The sequence below is a fragment of the Ciconia boyciana genome, chromosome 9 (assembly GCF_034638445.1).
Source record: "Ciconia boyciana chromosome 9, ASM3463844v1, whole genome shotgun sequence".
NCBI lineage: Eukaryota > Metazoa > Chordata > Aves > Ciconiiformes > Ciconiidae > Ciconia > Ciconia boyciana.
Window position 1 is genome coordinate 19,142,764 of NC_132942.1, and position 21,010 is coordinate 19,163,773.

A 21,010-nucleotide genomic window follows, 5' to 3' on the forward strand; every position below is an offset into this window, starting at 1 on the left:
TAGCTTCATATGAATATAATTAGACTTTGAGTTCCTTGTGTGCCCCAGGTTGTGTTTTTAATAATTTTTTTGGCATTTAGAATTGCATCATTTTGTCCAAGATTCTTATTCCAAGATTTCTGAAGTAAACTGAGTATTTGTGTAAAGTATGTAGTAACCAAAACTAATACAAGAACAACAGTAAAAGTTACGTTTAAATAAAAGTTTTACTAGGATTAATAAATTTTAATCACTTTTTCTTCTGCATTACCAAAAGGAGTAGATCTAAGCTGTAGAAAATACCTTCAGGAGCTATTCAGCATGATTTGTCAGTCTCCTGTACTTACAGGTATATGCAGTCATGCTCAGTGCCAAACGTCTCCAAGTGAAGTAGTTTTAAAACACTGTTGCTGTAAGCCACACACATATCTACTATAACTTACAAGTGAGGCATCCCTTTTTTTTCAGAGAACATAATAAGGATGTGTTTGTGTAGTTTGAATTATAGAAAATTAACAATTTACCATGGTAGGTTTGTTTAGGGTAGTTTCTTCCTTTCCTTATTAATATTGGTACTGTTCATGGGATGTGAATGTGGCTTGTACAGGAATGCAAAAGAAATGTATAGGTAGTAATTTGTGTTGCTTTTCCAAAAGTTACAAATTATTTGATTAATAGGGCAATGCTATGTAGGATCCTAATTGTATGTTCTTTCTTGACTGCCTACACTGAAATATAAAACAGAAATAGCACATAAGATTTCCCCTTACCCCATTGCCAGAACTAGCCGGTTTATCATTAAAGTGTTGGTCCCAATCAATGTTGGACATTCTGGTAGTTCTTTGGTCTTCTCAGCTTTTTAATGAAGTATGCTTGAGATTCTGCCTTCAGGAAGGGTTCCTCTTGAATTTGGATGTATACATAGTATCTTCGTGGAGATTGTCTTCTAATGATATGCAGCACTCTAGATGAGAGGGAGTATTACTTTTACTATGTTGTGGTAATTCAGGTTTCTCCTGAGAACTCTATAAATGGCAATTGAGCCCTGATCCTGCATCGAGCAGTATCCAGATGACTTCTGTTAGTCTGTACACTGGCATGGGACAATACCAGCACGGGACAATACCAGCATAGGACTCTTTCTAAATGATTGGTCTTTATTTTTTTTTTTTTTTTCTCCAAGGAAAATCTGATAAGCAATTAAAAGGAGAAAAGTATCAGGATATGCAATGCATATAGAAATAGTTTAGCTCCTAGGAGGGTAAGAGGAAGCTGATGCTGGTCGAGCAAAGAGATTGGGAGCACAGAAACTAATACTGTACTGGAACTGCCTGAGGAGCTGGAGTTGGCAAAGGAAGGAGACAGAAACAAAAAGCTGGATGAATAGTCCGGGGTTACTGCGAGTAATCGGAAGAGGACACAAGGATCCAGAAATGACAAATAAAAAGACTGACTCCGGTTGAAAGGAGCAGAGAGAAGATGGCAGAGGGGACAGGCAAAGATGGACAGGATTGGATTTTCCCAAAGTCCACCAGATCCTATTGCTACCAGCAGTAGCTTTGAAACCTAGCACAAAGTGTCTCACCCTCTTTGATTCTGCTGCAGGTGCAGGATGCAGGTCACAGATTTGGTCAGTTACTTTGCTAGTTTAAGAAAGTTCTTGAGCATAGATTGAGATTTGAAGGCTCTGTAACTGTGGCTGACCAGTGCAGTAGCAGTAAGATATTGGAAGTATTTCCTTTGCTTTTAAACAAAATCTGGAAAACTGGGCATGAAAGCCCTGTATTAAAGGGAAGCAGTTCAGGTCAGAAAGGCAAGTATTCAGAACTGAGGAAATGCCATAATTGGGATTGCCTCTGCAGCTTTCCTTTCCTCTCCATTGTAAATATTTACATTGTTATGAGGCAGTTTTAATTGCAGGATCACAGTTATTTCTCTCAGAGGATATTTGCCTCTTTCAGTTCAGAAGATGTGTCATCCTAGCTTAATGAGAAGATACTGAGTATTTTGCCTTTTTTTTTTTTTTTTCTGTGTTGTCATCTAGATTTATGTGTTAGTCCATGCTTTGCTTTCTGTTGTGACTATTTTTTCTTCCTGGTCTTTTCTCTTCTTGGCCGTTTCTGTCATTCTTACTGTTGTACTGGGGTGAGTGATTTGGTCTTCACATATCCCTAGAGTTAAGAGGCTGGAATTAGGCCCATTTTAGAGAAGAGTATATGACGTGTAGAAACTAAACTGTAAAGCTAACACTAACTTTGCACAACCAAATTGACACACAAAAGATTCCTCCTAACTTCAGTTGCAACTGTTTGCCAGACTTTGCCAATGAAGAGAGAAGAGAGAGAAGCCCTATAGCAAAGAGCTCTTTAAAGAACATAAATTACATTCCTACTCTGAATTACTCTCGAGGGGAATCTGCATGCGAGAGTCAAGCTACCCTCATTAAGGGCCTAAAGATAAGTAGCGTGAATACCAATCCTCATGCAAATTGCCATTTCTAAAAAGTTGTTGTTTATAGTTACTTGTTCAGTGTCATGACAAAACAAAAACAATCCAGACTTCCAGGTTATCTTTCAAGTGTCTCACCAAGCCAATCTTTTTTCCTACCCACAACATCTTGTTTTATTTTACTTTAAATTCACACCTTCTGAAACAAACGAGGCAATAGTGTCACATGAATAACCCCATCACAGTCCAGATTTATTTCCAAAGCAGCATCATTCTGTATACTAAATAGGTAGGAGGTAGAAAAAATAGCATATGATCATAAAAGATTGTGATTTAAACATCATACTACGAAGTACACATGTGAAAGGGTCTAATTTATTGTTGCAGTTTTAAATTAACATTTCCTAGCTATTGAGTCTTGACTTTCTTATGTGAATATTCTTCCAGGGTACTGAATAAATGCTGTTGGATTAACAGAGAAAACAGAAATATGAAAGAGAGAGAGATGGGAAATGCAGAGACATGCCAGTCTCACATAAAAGTTGTTTGCGATCAACAATTTGTCGTCTTTGTTTATAGCTCAATAAAAATGTGTCAAACGTCAGGTTTTTGTTCCTGTAGGTCATATGAAAGTTCCCATGATGTCCGTGAGATTTTTCTATAAAAGCCTAAGAGACTGACCCTTCTGAACAACAGCATGAATGTGATAAGATGCTTTTGCTGTTTTGTTTTGGTTTCTTTTCCTGTAGGTGAAGACGAGGATGAGTTTGAGAATTTCATGCTCCCCCTCACAGTTTCGTTTGAAAGTGTGACTCAGATACTCAACAGTAGTTTTGAACAAGAAGAAGCAAAGGTAGGCTTATTTCAATTACAGGGAAAGAAATTATTGATGGGAAAACTAATAGTGGGGCAAGTATTTAGCAACAAGCTTGTCATCTCTTCTGTCTGTCTCTCTTGGCATGTATATACCTGTATACTTATATGTATATTTATACCTGTATACATATAGATAATTAGGAATGTAGCCAGTGGAGATGCAAAGGCTGCGAATGACTATCCTAAATAAACTTTGTACAAAGATTTTTATAAAGGCCTTGGGATTTTTCAGTGCTTTGCAGATCAAGTGACCCCATTAGATCCCTATGTATAATCAAAGGGACAAATTTGTCTTCAGTGATAGCTTATCTGTTTCATATGTAATACTCCCTTTTGCCATGCAAGTATCCTGTTTGTGTATCTTAACATATTTATTTGGGGGTATGAGGAGACATGTTGTAATGCACTTGATAAAACAGTGCTGCTTTAAAGTATTTTTTCAAACAAGAATTTATTATATAAATCAAGACTTTATTAAATGGCTGGGCATATATGTATAAATAGGAACTGGTCTTGAAGTATTGCACCCTTAAACTGAACAAAGTGATTAGGATAACTGATAGCTAAATAAGGTTTTTATGTGCCTGTGGGAGCCATATTAGGATTGATTTGACAAGTCAGTTCAGCTGTGGCAACAGTCGTAATATCTAACACAACATTATGTTTTATTAGTAAAATCCTTAAGTGTAGCAAGCTGTTTGTGTCAAAACAACAGTATATTTTAGGGAAGAAAAAGACTTGCTTAGATGCAAGCTGCATCATCAGGAATGATAATGTATTAGAGCACTATTGCATTAAAGAGATCCCCTTCTACCGTCACTGCATAAATAGTTAACAATGCACGCTGGAGTGCTCGTTTCAGCTACACAGGGTGATTTTGAAGAACCCTAACAGTAATTTTTAATTAGCTGTTTTAAAATATGATGGAAACTTAAATACTACATCATCATATTTATCCACTTCCTTTCATAAGAAAATAAACAGATATGCTAGAAATATTTAGTAAATAATTTGTTTGCAGTACATCTCTGACATTACCAGAAGATGCACAGTTCACGGTAATCACTTGAATTAAGCTAATATTTTTAAAAAAAAATAGTACTTAATGTTATTTCAACAATTACTTAATTCTAGTTTCTTCATTTGTTGTTGCTTTATGTATTTAAATTTAATAACTTTTCATTTATTAAATAGATGCTGTTAATCTGTCTCGGATTCATCTCTTATATTTTCAAGTTATAAATCCTAAAAATTAGAACAAAGAGGTCATTTGATAGCATTACCCTTTCTGTAGAAAACTGTATTTATCTCATGTGAGGATTCAGTTTATTAAAATAATTTTGCCGTTGTCCTTTCTGGTTTGCTTGAAACCATCTTAGTAGAGAAATTTTAATGGAGTACCAGTGATATATTCCTAAACTAGCAAGTTCTTAACGACCCTGGAAAGTGACTGCTTGATTACACTTTAACGGTATTTGCAAATAAAATCACAAGTAATTAAGGGGAAATCTCCAGGCTTTTGAGCAAGTTTGATGCATGATAACTGCCTGATTCAGCTTCATCTAGAGTAATGCTGTGTAGACAAGAGCTACTGAGATCAATAGCAACATAATGATAGTGGCAGAATTAAGTGAGTAACCTGAGAACTGTGTCTTCAAAATGCATGCAGCTGCCACAAGCCAGGGCCACACAGTGCACTCCGTGCTTCCGTCCTAAATGTTCATCAAAAGACGCCCTGCAGGAAAATGGAGTTAGATGCTCTTTATTGCTGATCGTGTCTCTTGCCACATTTATCAGGGAAATTGGATTAGCAGTTGGCAGCTGCAGGTAGACAAGGTTCTGCAGTGATTAAATATGCAGCTTGGCTGCATTTGTTGTGACAGACCTTTAGTAAATTCTACTGTAAGCACCATCTGTCTAATTTGTATAAAGAAAACTTGGTGCTTTAAGCTACTGATAAAGAACTAAATCTGTTGCTTTATCATAAACAAAACTTTTGCTCTAAATTCTCTTAAACATAATTTATTAGGTTAAAGCTATTTTTCTATCACGATGAATAAATAATACATGCAAAAGTGCTTTCAGGTACTTCATTTTGCAAGTACTGAAAACAAAAACAGTTCAGTTCTTCAATAAAATGCTTAGTATTCCGATCCACAGGGAGATGACACTGTTAAAATATCACTATGAAAATGGTCCAGGACTGCCAAATTCATTTAATTTGTGTTTTTTACTAGGACTTTCTAACTGGCTAGGGTTTTTTTAGATTTTTAATATTTCTGAAATACACCATTGAAAAACAGTCACAACAAGGGAGCTCTTTCCTTATAAAATACATTTGTAATCATTAAATCTGCATACAAAACATATGTTTAGGGTTCTTTTCCAGGGAGATCAAATATAATTGAAGATAGCTTATGTAATTATGTGCTTTGTTTTCCTTTTTTCTTTTTTTTTTTTTTTGCTACTACCTTCTTCACATTTTTATATTAATAGGAAAAATGTCCAGTATTAAAACAGTGGCTAATTTTCTCCTAAGAATTTCAAGGTTTCTCTTGACAATCCGGTTAAGTACTATATCGACTGGGTAGCCAGAATCTCAGTAGTACTTTGTTTATAGTTGTGACATCATCAGATTTGCTAGAAACACATGAAAAAAAGGATCTGAGGAAAAAGCAGTTAAATAGCAACATGCTATCTTTAGCTGGTTTGTAGAAACTCCATGCTGTTAAATTATTTAAAATCCTTGATTTTCAGCTTGCACACATTAAAAGTTTTCACACTAAGTGCCAAATGTTGCAAACAGCACTTTAACAGAATGATTTTGCTTTGATCCCTGTAGCAGTTCCTGAATAATTTATCACAGGTTATTGCCTTAATTCTGGAGAGGGATAGAGCAATAAAGGCAGATGAAAACACTCCAGTTGAAACACCTTGGGGCCTGCTCATTCCTCTGACACGGCTCTTTTGTTGGAACTATTTAGAGGTTATTAAGACGTGTCTCCAGAATTAAGAGTATGCTGTAAGGATGAAGACAGCCATCTTAATTCTAAAGATAAAGCGCAATGACCCTTCACCTTTTTTTTCCTTTGTTGTTATTATATAGTAGAATTATGAGGGTAATATTATAGCTGCACCCAGTAGTGCCACTATAGTTAAGGGTCTGTCAGACTTTCCATTACAAGCCCCGTTTTGGGGGTGGGTGGTGTGAGTAGTCTCGTCTGTTTTAAATTGCCTTAGTCAGAGACTTGGCACATGTTGGCAAGTCATAGGGTTTTTTCGGTGAATATTTAAATCTTCAGCTCCTTTCCTTTGAAAAATCCACTAAAAAATCTTCTTTGGGACTTTGAAACAAAATACTTGAATTTATTTTAAAAATTACTTTGTTTTAGTTAATCTTAAGTAAACCTATCACTGACACTCAGGGAAGAGTATTTCGAAACCGAAATTTGAACAACATTGTTTCATTAGCAAGAAAAGCAATGTGTAAACCTACATACTACTGACAAGCTCCTCTTGCTATGTTTCTTGTATTTACTGTTCTTCACTTCTCATCTTACTGGTTTTGCAGTTGCTGGTGGTGTTATTAACTGTCACTTTGCCCCTGAAATGGCTGGTGTTCAGTTGTGAATGAAGCAGTAGCTTCATGTATTCTTCAGATTACTCTGTTAAGTTTGCAAGGCACTTCGAACCCCACAGGATGACAAACAAAAAGTAGATGAATATGTGTATAATGTTGTTTGTCATTAATAAATTTTATGCATATAAATGCTCTTTAAAAACTCGTAATGAACTAAAACTAGACTGTCTTGGGATTTTAGCGGGGGGGTGGTGTCCTTACTAAATGTGACTTAAGCAAGGATGGAATCTAGGGTGACTTTTTTCTCCTATTAGGAGCAAAGGTATTTTTTACCAGTGACTTAAACGGATCGGGATTTATCTCAGGATTCTGTAGGCTATTATATAGGCTGTTTGGATGTTGCCAACTGTAGGCACTGTTATTTTATACAGTTGGGTTCCAATGGATAATATCTAAACCACTGAGTTTCCTGGGATTTTACAGGATAAGAATATTATGGTGCCTTGTAGATTGAGGTAATTTCTTAATAATAGTGTGGTATGGGCTTTTTAATAACAATACCTGAATTTAAAGAATAGAAAACCAAGAAATGTAGTTTATATAGTAGTTGTTCTCCTTTCTTTAGAAGGTCAAATGGCATCTGAAATTGCCTGGTGTTTGTGTAGGTTCCCAGAAATCTGGGACCATAGTTTAAAGAAAGTTGCACACCTACTTTTATTAATAGTTTTTAAAGTCTCACAACCAAACTGTTTCTTAAATATATTTGCAAAAGAGTGTTTTCTTACATCCAGTTGTTTTTATAAAGACAGAATAAGCATGTTAGAGGAATATGGGTTTGGCTGGTTGTCTTTCTAATCCATGTTCGAGAGACCACGGTAAGATGGTGAGCTCTTACTCTCCCAGCGCATCCTTAAACAAAGGCAAGTTCATGTCTTGCCAGGGGCTGTAGCTCCCCTTCTTCTCTGCTCCAGCCTTTCCTTTGTGCAGTCTTGCTTGTCTCCTTTTTTGTGGCTAGAATGGGCAAAAAACCCAAAATTAATCTGGAAGATTTCCACTTCTTTGTATATGTTGTTGCATCTCTGTATCCCTTCAGAAAGAAGTATAAAGTGTTGCTGCCAAGGTCTTTTAATTCTTTCTGTTTTGGCCACCATGTCTGCTAAACAGTTATTTTCTGTGTGGACAAAACAACACAGAAAGTATGAAAATACAGATGAATATAAAGATAAAGTTACAATTTTATATTACATCTTCTCAGTATTGAACACTTCCTCTCTAGTGATTTCAGAGTCCCATTAAAGTTAATGAGAGTTGAGACCTCTCAGCATCTTGCAAGTTCAGGCCATTTCAATGCACAACAGAAAGGAAATGCAAATATTAAAATACTCCTAGCAACCTCACCAGTGTTTTGTAGAGAACTCAATTTATCCTTGGATAAATCTATGTGCGTGCCATCCAAGTCAGTTGGACTAATGGGTCTGTATATGAAAAGTAGAAATTAGCCCTTGTGTAAGATTACATTTAGCAGTTTAACAAGGCATCAGCCATAATTTGCTCTTTATGTGATCAATTAAAATTAATACATTAATCTTAGTTTGTATTTCTCAACACTATAAATATTACAGTGTTAGCACCAAGTGGTACGTTATTGAAAACTCTGGTTTTAAAGAGAGAACTCCTTACTGGATTTTTTTTGCCATGCTTCTATGAATATATTTTTTACCAAACTCTGCAGTACTGTGGTCTTTTATTGTGGAAAAAAAAAGTACAAACCCCACCTGCAACACATGGATAAAATTTATTAAAACTACTTAATTATCAAAAAATAATATTTATGTCTAAGTAAATGGAAAAGTTTGTTTATATCGTTAAAATATTTTTAATTCAGTAGTGTTTCTTATTGATGTCTATTAATTATCCTGAAAACATCCCTTTATTAGGGGCTAATTATCTATGCATAAAATGTTGTCTGCATTTGTGCTGGAAGGATTCTGAAGCCACACGTCAGTCATTGAAGGGAAAAAAAAAATTTGTCTCAGAACTAATGTTAATACAGATAGAGATTTGCATGATCTTCTCTAAACAAAAAAGTCAGTTTTTGAAGAAACCTAACTTTGAAAATTACTTTAAAAAAAAAAATCCAAAGATGTGTTAAAATAACAGTACAATGAGAATCTCAGTGCAACCTTAATTGTAGCTTGTTATGAGTATCAGTTAGTCTTACGCCTCATTCAAAATATTACAAACTTAAATTAACATTTTATTGTTATTGTTACTTTAAATATATTAATACAGGAAGCATTTTTAAACTTTAATACACAGTATTCATATATTATGTTTTAATTTACATTATTCATTAGGATAGCATCTTGAATAATCAGAAGCATTTCCTAAGCATTTTGCTAGTGTTATCACTATAAAACTTGTGGGAATGTTAAAAGAATCTTGTTTGTTAAAAGAATCTTTGTGTTTTTTATAAAAAAAGATTTGAGCGAGATATTTAAACTAATGAATCAAAATCAGATATGTGGTCATTATTGGCTGATTATTACTCCATCTGCTCTGTGCTAACGTGAAAATCAATTACTGTGTCTCTTTCCCACTGACAGCGTATGTTGATCGGGCTGGCAAGGGATCTTCGAGGGATTGCCTTTGCACTAAACACAAAGACCAGCTACACCATGCTGTTTGACTGGATGTATCCTTATTACACTATGACAATACCAGCTCTGTGCACAGAGGGATACCAGGCCCCTTGCATTAGTTTAATAGTATGGCACAGTGGGGAAGAGGAAACAAAGCTAAATGAACTAATGTGTAATCAGCTAAAATTACAGCACAATGGCAACCATGCAGTTAACTGGGAAGGACCACAGAGAGGTCACTTTTTTGTTGTGTCACACTACTAATCTAGAAAACATATCCAAGTGGTTTTCTTCTCTTCATAAATCTGTAATGTTTTCATTTAAAAAAAGCTGTGTCTTTAACCCCAAACATGATGTACCTACATTTGGTTTAACATCAAAAGTGCTTAAAAAATACTATACAAGTGCTATCTGGGGAGATTTCTCTCTCTGGTATGAATCATGTCTTTAATTTAGTCAGTTACTTTCTATTTATGTCAACTCTATTAATATCACAACACCTGCAGTTGTCTTGATCCAGAAGAAAATGGACATCTGAAAACAAAATCAAAATCTTTACATTGTAGTTTTCTTCAATAAGTAATGATAATGGAACTCTATTTGCTTTAAATATTGTATACATTTTTATGCCAACAAATACAATAATACTCATGGGTATTTTCTTAATACTATAGAGAAATGTTTTGTATTTTTATAAATACAGTAGCTGTAATTCTCTCTTCAGGCACACAGTCATATTAGTAACAAACTGCTGAAATACATAGTGAAGTAACTATTAAAATATTTGTTTTGTAATTTAGATCTCACAAAGCTATGCAAGTTAATTATGTATTTGTTTGTTTTATGGGCAGAAAAAATAACATTCAAGTACAATTACATGCTTTACTAGAAATCAAGCTTTTAAAAATAATTTTATTTTAAGTAAATATTGAAACCCTACTGCTCATTAATAATATTCCTGGTCAAGAAAGAGGAATGCATCAATATGGAATTGCAACTAGGAAATTAGCCTTTAAGGACTGAAAGGCTGTACAGCAGAGCCTGGTATGATCTGGTAGAGTCCTTATGTGGTGGATAGTAGGATCCTGATGACCATTCAGATAAGCCCTATTTAAGACCTTCACAAGGCTGCAGTGATTCTGTCTACGTGCAGGCTCAGCTTGCAGAAAGTAAGTCCAAAACATAAAGCAGTATAATCTTTATTTCTCTTAAAATCAGTGGAAAGCATCCCTTAATTTCAGTTCTAGAGGACTGGAGGAAAAAAACAAAACAAAACAAACTACTGAAGCCAGACTGTGAATTAGCATCTCATTTTCTAGTGGGCACCATTGGGTACATTTAACTTCGTTAGTACTGTTTGTGCTTGTGTTACCCTAAAACTTAATAATAAAATCAGGAAGATGTGTAAAAGCAGATCAGTGCTGCTTCCATTTAAATTCTTCTTATTTTGTTTTTCCTAGTACAGCATGAGTATCGTGCTCTTCTCCTGTGCAGAACTGCAAATCTCCAGTTGTAGGAGGAGGGATAACAGAGACTTACCTCCTCTCCATTTGAAAGAAATGGATTCATCCATGGAGGTGTTTTTTTATACAAGGATCCAGGATATGTAATCCTCAGGATGCCTTCCTGGATTTTTTTTTCTTTAATTTATTCCTTCCAGTTTATGAATTAAGTTTATTTCAAATAAATAGAAACAGCCTCCAACTTTTGGATTTCATTAGTCTGTATTAACAATAAAAATAGATTGAAATGTAGGTTTGTGTGTAATTCAAAGCTCAGGCCTTCTCAGTTTCTTTTCCCTTGCACAGGTTCAAAATTTTTTTTCCTTATCACCTTTGGCTGTAAAGGATAAGTGCATGCTTCTGTTCAGTGGATTTCACCTCATTTGGCTGAGTCCAGCTTTATCCAGGTATTGATCCAAAGCATTATAGCAGAATAAGCTGCTATTATCGCAACTCTTATCTACTGTAAAGACAGAAAGGTAAATGGGAGGAGAAGGGAGGGTCAGATGCCAATTTTAGCATATAAAGTTTAAATATCCTTTGATTAACATATTTCTTTTGTAGTTTCAAATATATAATCAGAAAATGGTTTTAATAGCAAAGAAAAGCTGTTTTTCAAACAGATTTTATTCTGTTTGAAGCCCTAGTATTTCAATATTGAAAATGGCAAACACAGAATATTAGCCAAAATAAATCTGATTTACTTGCATTTGTTCAAAAAATAAACAATACAAAGAGGCAAAGGATAAAAGGCTAAGCTTTTAATATACCATGAGATGATGTTTATTCTGTATTGGAGACTATCAGAAATAGTCACTTGTAAATTGTTGGTAGAAGAATGTATTGATAAACTTTTCAAGTGATTGCAGGAAATATTTTGGGTCTAAGCCCTGTCCATAACAAAACAAATTACACTCAGTAATCTCTCACCTGAGAGATTCTTTTATTTCTGATCGCAATGTTTAGGATTTAAGTTTTGTCCAGTAGATGGCAAAAACGAGCAGAAATAATTTCTTTTAAGTCATTTTGGTCTGGGGAGAGGAGTAGGGGGGTGGCATGGGGGGCACCGTTGTATCTTGTATTTTACCATTTCATAATTGAGTTATTAGGATCATGGTTTAGAGGTGAATCGTAAGGTATGCTGAAGCTGCGCTAGATTGCCAAATAGGGCTGTTTTGTAGCAGGCTTGCTTATACTAATTGAGTTTCTCTAGCAAATCAGGCTCCTTGGAAAAAGGCCAAAGGCTTTTCATAATTGTATTGACAAGAAAATGAATATGATAAATGGTGTTCATTCAGCTGAGACAAGATTTATAGTTTTCCTCTGGCAAGGGATGAAGAGAAAATACTTATAATAGTAGTAAAATTTGTTTTAAAGTTGTATTAGGTGATCTCTCAAAAGACTTCATTAAAATATTTCCAAATATTTTAAGCAGCTTCAGGTGTTAAGTATAGTATCTTCCCAAAGTATCTGGTAATGAAAGATGAAGAAAAACATCACACAAACAAACAAAACAAAACAAAAAACCCAAAACCCTGGATGTGAAAGTCATTTATTCTTCCTGAAATATTGATATGTCAAGCTGTCAATGACTATTCCAGTATCACAGCTTTGGAAAGTTTATTTGCCTGTTGTATTCATAATGTGATCTCTGTAATTTGTAGGTCAGTCCTGAACATGCAGGTGTGGCCTGAAAAAACCTGTATACCAATTTGAGTAGAATCAAAACCTGTTTTTCTTGACAGTGATGATTCTCCTCCTTATGTATTTCATTCTGCTATTTCGTTCCAGACTGCCTGGATAATATGTTGAATGTTTAATCTGTTTTCTTCCATACTAATACCAGACTGTAGTCTAAGGTCCTTGGTCTCGCAGGTAGATACGTCCATGGATATTCAATTGTGAGTTCAGGGTAATATCCACTTTTTTGTTACTTTCATTTAGTCTTTCTTACAGTTAGGTGGTAACCCATAGGCAATTTTTCCTGTGTTCCTCCCAGTTGATTCTTGGTATTTAATGACTTCTGTTCTCTGTAAAAGAAAAAGGTTGCAATAAGAAAATGGGTTACAAGGATTAAATTATTAGGTGGAATCAGAGTTGCAGTCAGCTAGATAGCACACGATGCATATGCTTGAGTGCATGAAATTGTCTGCCTATATAAAAATATCTATGTGTATAGATATATAGACACTAAGTTTATAGAAACATGATCTGCCAATTGAGATGTTTTATCTAGTGGTCATTTAAAAGTTCCAGTTGACCTAGATATTCGGACGTCCGATCGTATGCTGCTTCAAATGTGGATCACTAGAACAAGCAAAACCAATCTTTTCACCACTACCGTTGTTACATGTTTATCCAAATTCGTATCATGTTTCTTAACAAAATAAAACCACGTGCAGCAATAAGATGGCTTGTTCAAAAAGATTCTATTTTTGAAGAACTAAATTTTAAAGTTTAGATGTTTTAAGGATTCAGGATTAGGTACAAACTTGAAAGAGCCCAACAAACAGCTGTAGGGATTGAAGTTTCCTGATCATGAGAGAAGAGGAGAACTCATTTTCTTATGAAACAAGGCTACCTGATCGGTAATCTGTTTGTAATAGCTGTTATTGCCAGTTGCGTTGATTCAGATCTCAGTATCGTTTTTTGCAGTTTGAATTCCTTTGAGCTTGAACTGACTGGTCAGGTTAAGTTCATTAATTAGCAAGATTCCTTGAAGCTTGTGGTTAAAAACACTTAAAAATAATATTCTGTTTAAAACCAATTTATTCCACTTTATTGGATTGATTAAAAACAATAATATATTACCAAAGCCTTTCTGTTTACCCTAGCTTTTATAAAATTTGACTGTATTCTCGAGTCTTTCCTTGTCAATAAATGTGGACTCAGTGCTTAGGTTTTTGAATTAAGATAGCTAATCATATTTGGTATACTGCTGACTTGCATTTTGGTTGTAGGATTTGGCTGTCAATTTGCTCTCTTTGCCACGAAATCTGAAAAGGCAATTGCTTTCTACCCCACAAAATTCCTCAGTGGGGCTTTGCAGCATTGCACCATCTCCCTTTTGTGTACATGAGGCTACTAGGAAGGCTAAGGAAGAGGAATGACTTAGGAGAATTAATAGCACAGTTCAGTTCTGTACCTTACATGTCATCTGCTGCATTTTGAGTATATTGACCATCCTCTGCTGAGAGAGAGCTGGATTGGAAGTCCACCTCAGAAAAAATGGAACTGGCATTAGTGAATTTTTACAGGTATGAGATGGCATGGATCATCTATGCCCTTTGAGGATATTGTAAGCAAGTAGGATTTGAATTTAAATCCCAGTTTATTACTGGATAACTCTCCATGGTATGTTTAACTCTAGTTTGTCTTATTTAAAATGTAAAGAACCCCATAAAGGAGAGAGAAACAAGGTCTGAAACTATATTTCACGTTGGCCTCTTCCGCTATATATAGTTTATGCTGCAGTGCCTCAAGCAGCTGGCAGCAAAAATGCACAAGTCTTTAGATGCCTCAGACAGACAGCAGTAGCCAGAATGCCTTCCATCTGTCTACACAGCGTGGTCATTCATCAGTAGTGCTATGTCTAACGGCTTTAGCCTCCACCAGAAGAGCTATAGTGAACTGAGACATGACTGTGTCTACATATCCTAGAAGCGTGTAAACCTTTATGCATTTCAGACTTTTATTTCACAATCCCATCTTGAGTGCTTGGCCTGTATTCTACTTTGTAACAGATTCACAATAGTTGCCTTTATTGTCTGAATAGGCCATAGTATTTTCCTAAGAATAGTCACTATTTCTCGTGTGGTTAAATAAAGCAGAATTATATGACATGAAACAAAGTTAAAAATAAAAAATAAGTTTATTATTAAACAAAACCATTGACTAGATTAGCTAGATCATGTTTAATAGCAAATTGTATAGTTAAAATCTCTTGGTTCGATATAAAAAACCTGTTTAATTCTTTGCCAGTCAGGCTGTGCTACCTCATTTCCATTTACCAGTCTGCATTCTTATCCAAATAAACTCTTTTATTCAGCATGTTGGGAAAACTAGGGGTCAGCTTTGTGTCAGATCGTTGCATTAACAATCGTTGCATCGTCAGATTGTTGCATTGCAGAGTTTGGTAAACTTATTTTTTTTCTGTATTGCATTCTTTTAAATCCTGCTTTAAAAGAAGGGATATCTCTTGGGTGCTGATGAGCAAACAGCTCTCCTGAAAGAGCTCTTAGAAATCTAACTGCCCGTCTCCTCCACACAGTTTGGCTGAATTCTCTTCTTGAATGCTCTGGAAAAAACTTCATACAATCAAATCGTTCCCAGCCATTTATATAGCAAATATAAATGCATATGAGGTGGCACTGAAATTTGGGGCCCAGGATTTGCTAATATGTAAATTTGTGGTGCTTTTAAATTAAATTGCCACTTGTGACTTATGCCATTCATTAAAAATCCAAGCTCATTTTATGTATGTACTTATAGGTTAGCTTCACATACACAAACTACTTTCCTTTTCTGTCATTACAGCTCTGCTATGTTAACTATTTCCCACTTAACCATTAATGTTTCCAAAGCATTTAGTCTTCTAAGCAGAGACTTGCTTAAATTTATAGGTTCCGGCAGTCCCTCTGTCAGAATGAGCAGTCAAGGTCTATGTCAGGCCCACCCATCTAATGGTGTAGTACAGTTTTAGGGGAAGTTGTTTTGCAAAATGTTATTTTATCAGTATACTCTTTAACTCAGTTTGGTGAAGGTACCCTGCATACATTTCTGTTCTGCAAAGAGCTATTGAACTGTGGTACCGTGAACCTGCGTGTACAACCCCTATCTTGAAGCTGATGGCAGAATTCATGCAAAACAGGTAAGAAGCATGTGAAAATTCGGTAAGTGATGAATACTGCAACGGTATGCATTCTCTGTTCCATCCTTCTATGCTTTGCTTATCCTCATGATGTCTGACTTTGACTGCTACTTTGTATTTTGGAACAAAATTCGCAAGCAGAATTCAGTTTTCAGTGACATTGTATTGTTTTACCAAAATGGTAGATGTTACAAAATCAGCTGGTAAGGATTAATTACAGGAATATATATGAGAGACTACTGTGATTTTATATTCAATGTTAGTGGAAGTATATGCTTTAACCAGGGATAAATACTGACTCTATAATTAAATATTGGAAAATTGTCTGCTGTCAGGATTTGCTGCAGGCTGAATTTTTGCCTTAAGCCAAGCAGCATACATATGTGCCTGTAAAACCACAACTCCCTTTACAGTTTCTTTTGCAACTCAACTCTTCCAGCCAAAATAGGAAAGAATGCTATCTAATACAGTGATATTTATAATCAGCATGTAGGCAACTTCTCTCACATCTAAAATCTTCTCTGTGGGCTAACCAAAAAGGCCTCAGAATGATTCTGGGAGGTTATTTCAATACTTGACATTGCAGTAGTTAGAATGAAAATCCTGTTTTACCACAAGTAACAGAACAATTTATTCGGGGAAATTATCATTACCCTTGGAAATATTTAGTGTACTGCCCAAAGGAAAAAAGATTTTTGAATGAAAAATTGGTAAAGTCTGTGCTGCGTATCTGCATGACCAAATTAATTAGAGTTTTCAGCAAAGAAGTATGTGTTCTCATCATTACTCATTTTGCCTTACAAGGAAAAAAGTTGAAATATTTGAAATTTGAAAAAAATATTTAGTTTAATCTAGTGACAGAAAATTGGTGCCTTAAAGTTCAGACCTGGCTCCCAGTCAAACACTAGTGTGTATGATGTGCACTTAATCCCTGAATGGCTACCCAAACCTTAAGGCAGAGTTGCCTGTTTCTTGTTTGTTTTGACTTGCTTGCTGTGACTCCCTCTTTGTTTTTTGTAGGCTAATTATGTCTTTTATCCTGGTAGTAGTATAATAAATTGCTGGAAAAGTTTAACTTATTTTTATTCATGATGCAGTGCACAAGCAGTATAGTCTAATAGTGCTTCAACTTATTTCAAGGAGGAGGTTGTTAAAGCATAAACACAGAACTCTAATAATGGTAAACAAAAGCAAAGAGGAACTGGAACAATAAATCTTACGCAAAAGACAGCTCTTCAAGCTACTTTCCATATTCATGTTGTTCTACCTATCGCTATTCAGAAAATCTGCCTTGTTCCCTTTAGAACACATCATCTGGGATGGTGTTTTTTCATGAGTTGTGTACTGCATTAGCTTTTACAGGTTAGAATGCATTATACAATGTACTTTGACATGGTTAAAATATGTTACAGAGTATCAGATTGTGCATTATGCCACCCTGATATTGAGATGATGTGCTGGGTTTGGTTTTTTTGCCTCTGCCAGACATTATCATTTTGTGCATATGGAATACACAAATGTTTTATACAAGGCACGTATTATTTATAAACACCCAGATTTACTCCAGAGTTTGCAGCAAATGACCCTGCAAACAGGGAGTCGGACAACAAAAAATTGGACTTGCAGCAAAGAAAGATACCTACTGCTGTCTCTGTGATAGGGGTGATACAAGGACTGCACGTTTGATCAAAAGTGGATGACTACCAAATAGGTCAGCCAGGGGATACTCTGGTTTACATCACTCAGTGATGACTCCTTTCCCGTTCAGTCCAAATAAACACTAAGGGTAAGTTTTGCTAAAGTTACTTAGAACCTTAAGACCTATATTCAAAGTTAACTTTTAGGCCTGCACCAGGAGTTAGGCTTCTTTGTCACAAAGACAAATTGGAAAGATGCAGCAGGAACTTCAGCAAGGACTCTGTTGTGTTTCCAGATTGGGAACAAAGTGGTTCTTGTTGGCTTTGATAATACCTATGCATCAGGGAAGACAACATGGTGTAATCTTGTTCAGGTCTGAATGTTCATAAAAAGCATGTGTTACAATTTACACTCGGAGAACTGGCTTGTGATCGCCACAGATTTTATGTAGCAGAATAACCAGTGGGGATTAGTTTATTTTTAAAAGCTATACAGATGCAGAAGCAGGGTAAAAGTTAGCCTCAGCGCTTGGATTATGGAACCTTTGGAGCATTCTTCTGAGGTGTATATGGCACAAGATGTTCACTGGTCACTGAAAGCTGTGTATGTACTGTCTGGCCATCTTTTCTGTTTAAAATTGTTTTGTCTTTTGTCATAGGATTGTTTCTTTGCCAACATATGGAGATAACTAGAGTGCATGTCATTGGACTGAAAGCTAGAATTAGTTTCTCAAATAATTGTACTTTGTAATCAGCAAACGTTTTGTTTTTGTTTTAGGAATGAATCCATTGCAGTTTTCTGCTTCGATGACCATCTGAATATTTTTGCTGTTATTTTTTAGATCGCAACGTTTAAATTTTGATGTATCATCTCCAAATGGAATTCTTCTCTTCAGAGAAGCTAGTAAAATGATTTGTACGTATGGTAGGTATTCATTAATGTTTCCTCTGCAGTGTAATTCTTTGCCTGTCTTGTGATATAAAAATCCTGTTAGTTCATATTCCTGAGCACTGATGGATTTGTGGAATACGTAGCAGGACTGTAATGTGCTACAGCCAGTATCATCCCTTTGTAAAGTGCAGAGCTTACATGGCAGACCTTTGGAGCTCATTTACTTTCACAGATCAGGGTTCATTCATGTAGCATTGTTGGTTGTATCGCTTTTTTAACTTGAATGCCTGTCTTCTAGCAACTGTAAATGTATTTCAGCAAAGATGCAAATACTCATGAGGTGTTTGATCTAGGCTACTGATTGATAGGTGTGGGTTGATTTTATGTATTCAAATTATATTCCAGCAGTTCCAAAACATAATAGAACCATAACAACTTTACCCGAGAGCACTGTTAAAAGTGTTTATAATAAGTTGCTCCATTTTAGTACTCCCACTCATGCATGCAACTGCAACAGGTCTTTGATACCAGCAGTTTGTATTACACTGCAACTAACTTTGTAGCTTGCAGTTTGCTTCCTAAATATTTTGGAAGGAAGATTACCAAGTTTTTGTAGAGCAGCCTCATTTGTACTTTGTGTAAAGAGGAAGAAACATAAATGTCCTGTTACTTTTAAAGAAAGACAATTGGTGCATCAAATTTGCTTCTGCTGCATTCAGGTTGCTTTTTGGGTCTGGAAACTGTGTGTTACATGGCTGTCTGTATGAAAAAAAAAAATTCAAATGTAATTTTGCATTTGATCTGTAGGGCATGGAAACAGTATATGCAGAATGCATAAAGCATTTACTTATGACAGAAAAAATTACACCCAAGTAATTCTCACTCCTTGCAAAATCATTTTTCTGTTTCTTTTTCAAATATACCATGTAGTAAGCTAGCACATTTTTTCAGCTATGTTCTTAAGTAAATTTGTTAGAAAGATTAAGCAAAATACAAATGTTTTCCATGTATAAAAAGATAAAAGATAAACTTTTAGATTTTACTACTGAATTTCTGTTAGCCTTTGTACTTAATTGCTGTAAGCTTTCTTTGGATGATTTAAAAAAAAAATCAAGTGTAATCATGATGATGCTTCAACCCTACTTGTCTTATGGTACCTGATCCCATTGCAGTTATATTTTCCGTTTTAATTTTTTTTTATTTCAGTCAGCCTTTACCATCCTTTCCACACTTAAGAAAAACATACCGTATTGTTGGGCATCCATTCATCTCAGTTGTTGGCATCAAGATTCTAAACCTTGCTGAGTAAACCACACTAGTTGATTTCAACCTGCTTCATTCCTAATTCATGCCTAAAAAACACTTTGTAAAGAAACCTTTTGCTTGCAATTGCAGCCTTTATGGTGTGTATGTGAAGTTCATAAAATTGTTGGCCCTAAAGTATTGGTAGCTCTTGCATATAAGGACCAGACATTTTCTGGATAATGCTAGAATTTAATTATGCAATGTAAAAAGAAATTTCAGGACAGTGCAGATTAAAGATTTAAAACTAAGCAGGGGAGCCATAGAGCCTGTTGAAGCCTATGTCCAAACACCTGTTGCCCTCTTTGTTAAATTATGTCAAAGATACTTAGGGATGTGTAGCATCTATCTGGAGACGTGTGCCGTAGAAAGAAGTGAAATGACCATAAGAGCTTTCTCTCATGCTTCTCTTTCGTGTCTTTCATAACTGTTTTCCTATGGAAGGATGACATTTTACTGAACACAGGTTTAAGAGAACTGTTCTTAATGTCCTTAAAAAGAAAAATTTAAAATCACTTCTCTAAAATCACCTAACTAAGAGTGGAGGAAACACATAGATGTGGGAGAAAGCCTCCACTCAATATATGTATGTCTCTTCCCCCCCCCTTTTGCTTTTAAAACACATTCATATTATCATCAGTGTCTGAAAGGGTCCTATCCACTACTTAGATGTGACATTTAGAGGAGTTGTTCAGATTTTCTTTTCTGTGAGTGACTGCCAATATTTATTCCAGGACTGGACTCACTGCAAAGTCAACATGAAAGACCTCCCAGTGCAGTTGGATGAATTGGCCACTTAGAGCAGGGATTTCAAATAATCCAGCTGGCTCTGCACTGGCACAGATGGGCAGCACTGGCTTGACCATCACCATGGCTCAGCTGTGGGCACTGTAACACACATCCTACATTAGTGCTATTTCAAACTGCTACAGCTGTTTCTGAAGTGGTCACTGGCTTACAGTCTGGGAAGGTTTTACTGCCCACTATAAGTATTTCAAGATACTACAATTAATCAGCTTTGAATAATTGCTGTTAACATTTTTAGGTTTTATCACCAATTACTAGTTTATGAGATTTCCATTCCAGTGTACAGAAAGATATAACTCTTCTTGGCTTTTAAGCATACATAATCTTGGTAGACATCTGGGGAAAAATAAATAAGTAAACCAAGTGACGATCGTAAAATTCACTTTGGTGTTCTTGAGCAATTGTTTCCAGCCCCATATTCTGAAAAATTGTGAGATTCAGTTAAAAGAATGAATACGTACATGCCTTCTAATCC

At 35.5% G+C, this 21,010-nt stretch overlaps 1 protein-coding gene across 6 annotated transcripts in view; it reads left to right on the plus strand.

The window, feature by feature from the left end:
- The window catches only part of RANBP17 (RAN binding protein 17), a 162,007-nt gene that overhangs the window by 100,038 nt on the left and 40,959 nt on the right, over positions 1-21,010 (plus strand). For all 6 annotated transcript variants that reach the window (XM_072873456.1, XM_072873453.1, XM_072873458.1 and 3 more), the window contains 4 exons: positions 3,177-3,280; positions 9,490-9,578; positions 15,790-15,897; positions 18,377-18,459. In XM_072873456.1, the coding sequence (XP_072729557.1) occupies positions 3,177-3,280; positions 9,490-9,578; positions 15,790-15,897; positions 18,377-18,459 (384 nt within the window). The remainder of the gene's footprint in view (positions 1-3,176; positions 3,281-9,489; positions 9,579-15,789; positions 15,898-18,376; positions 18,460-21,010) is intronic.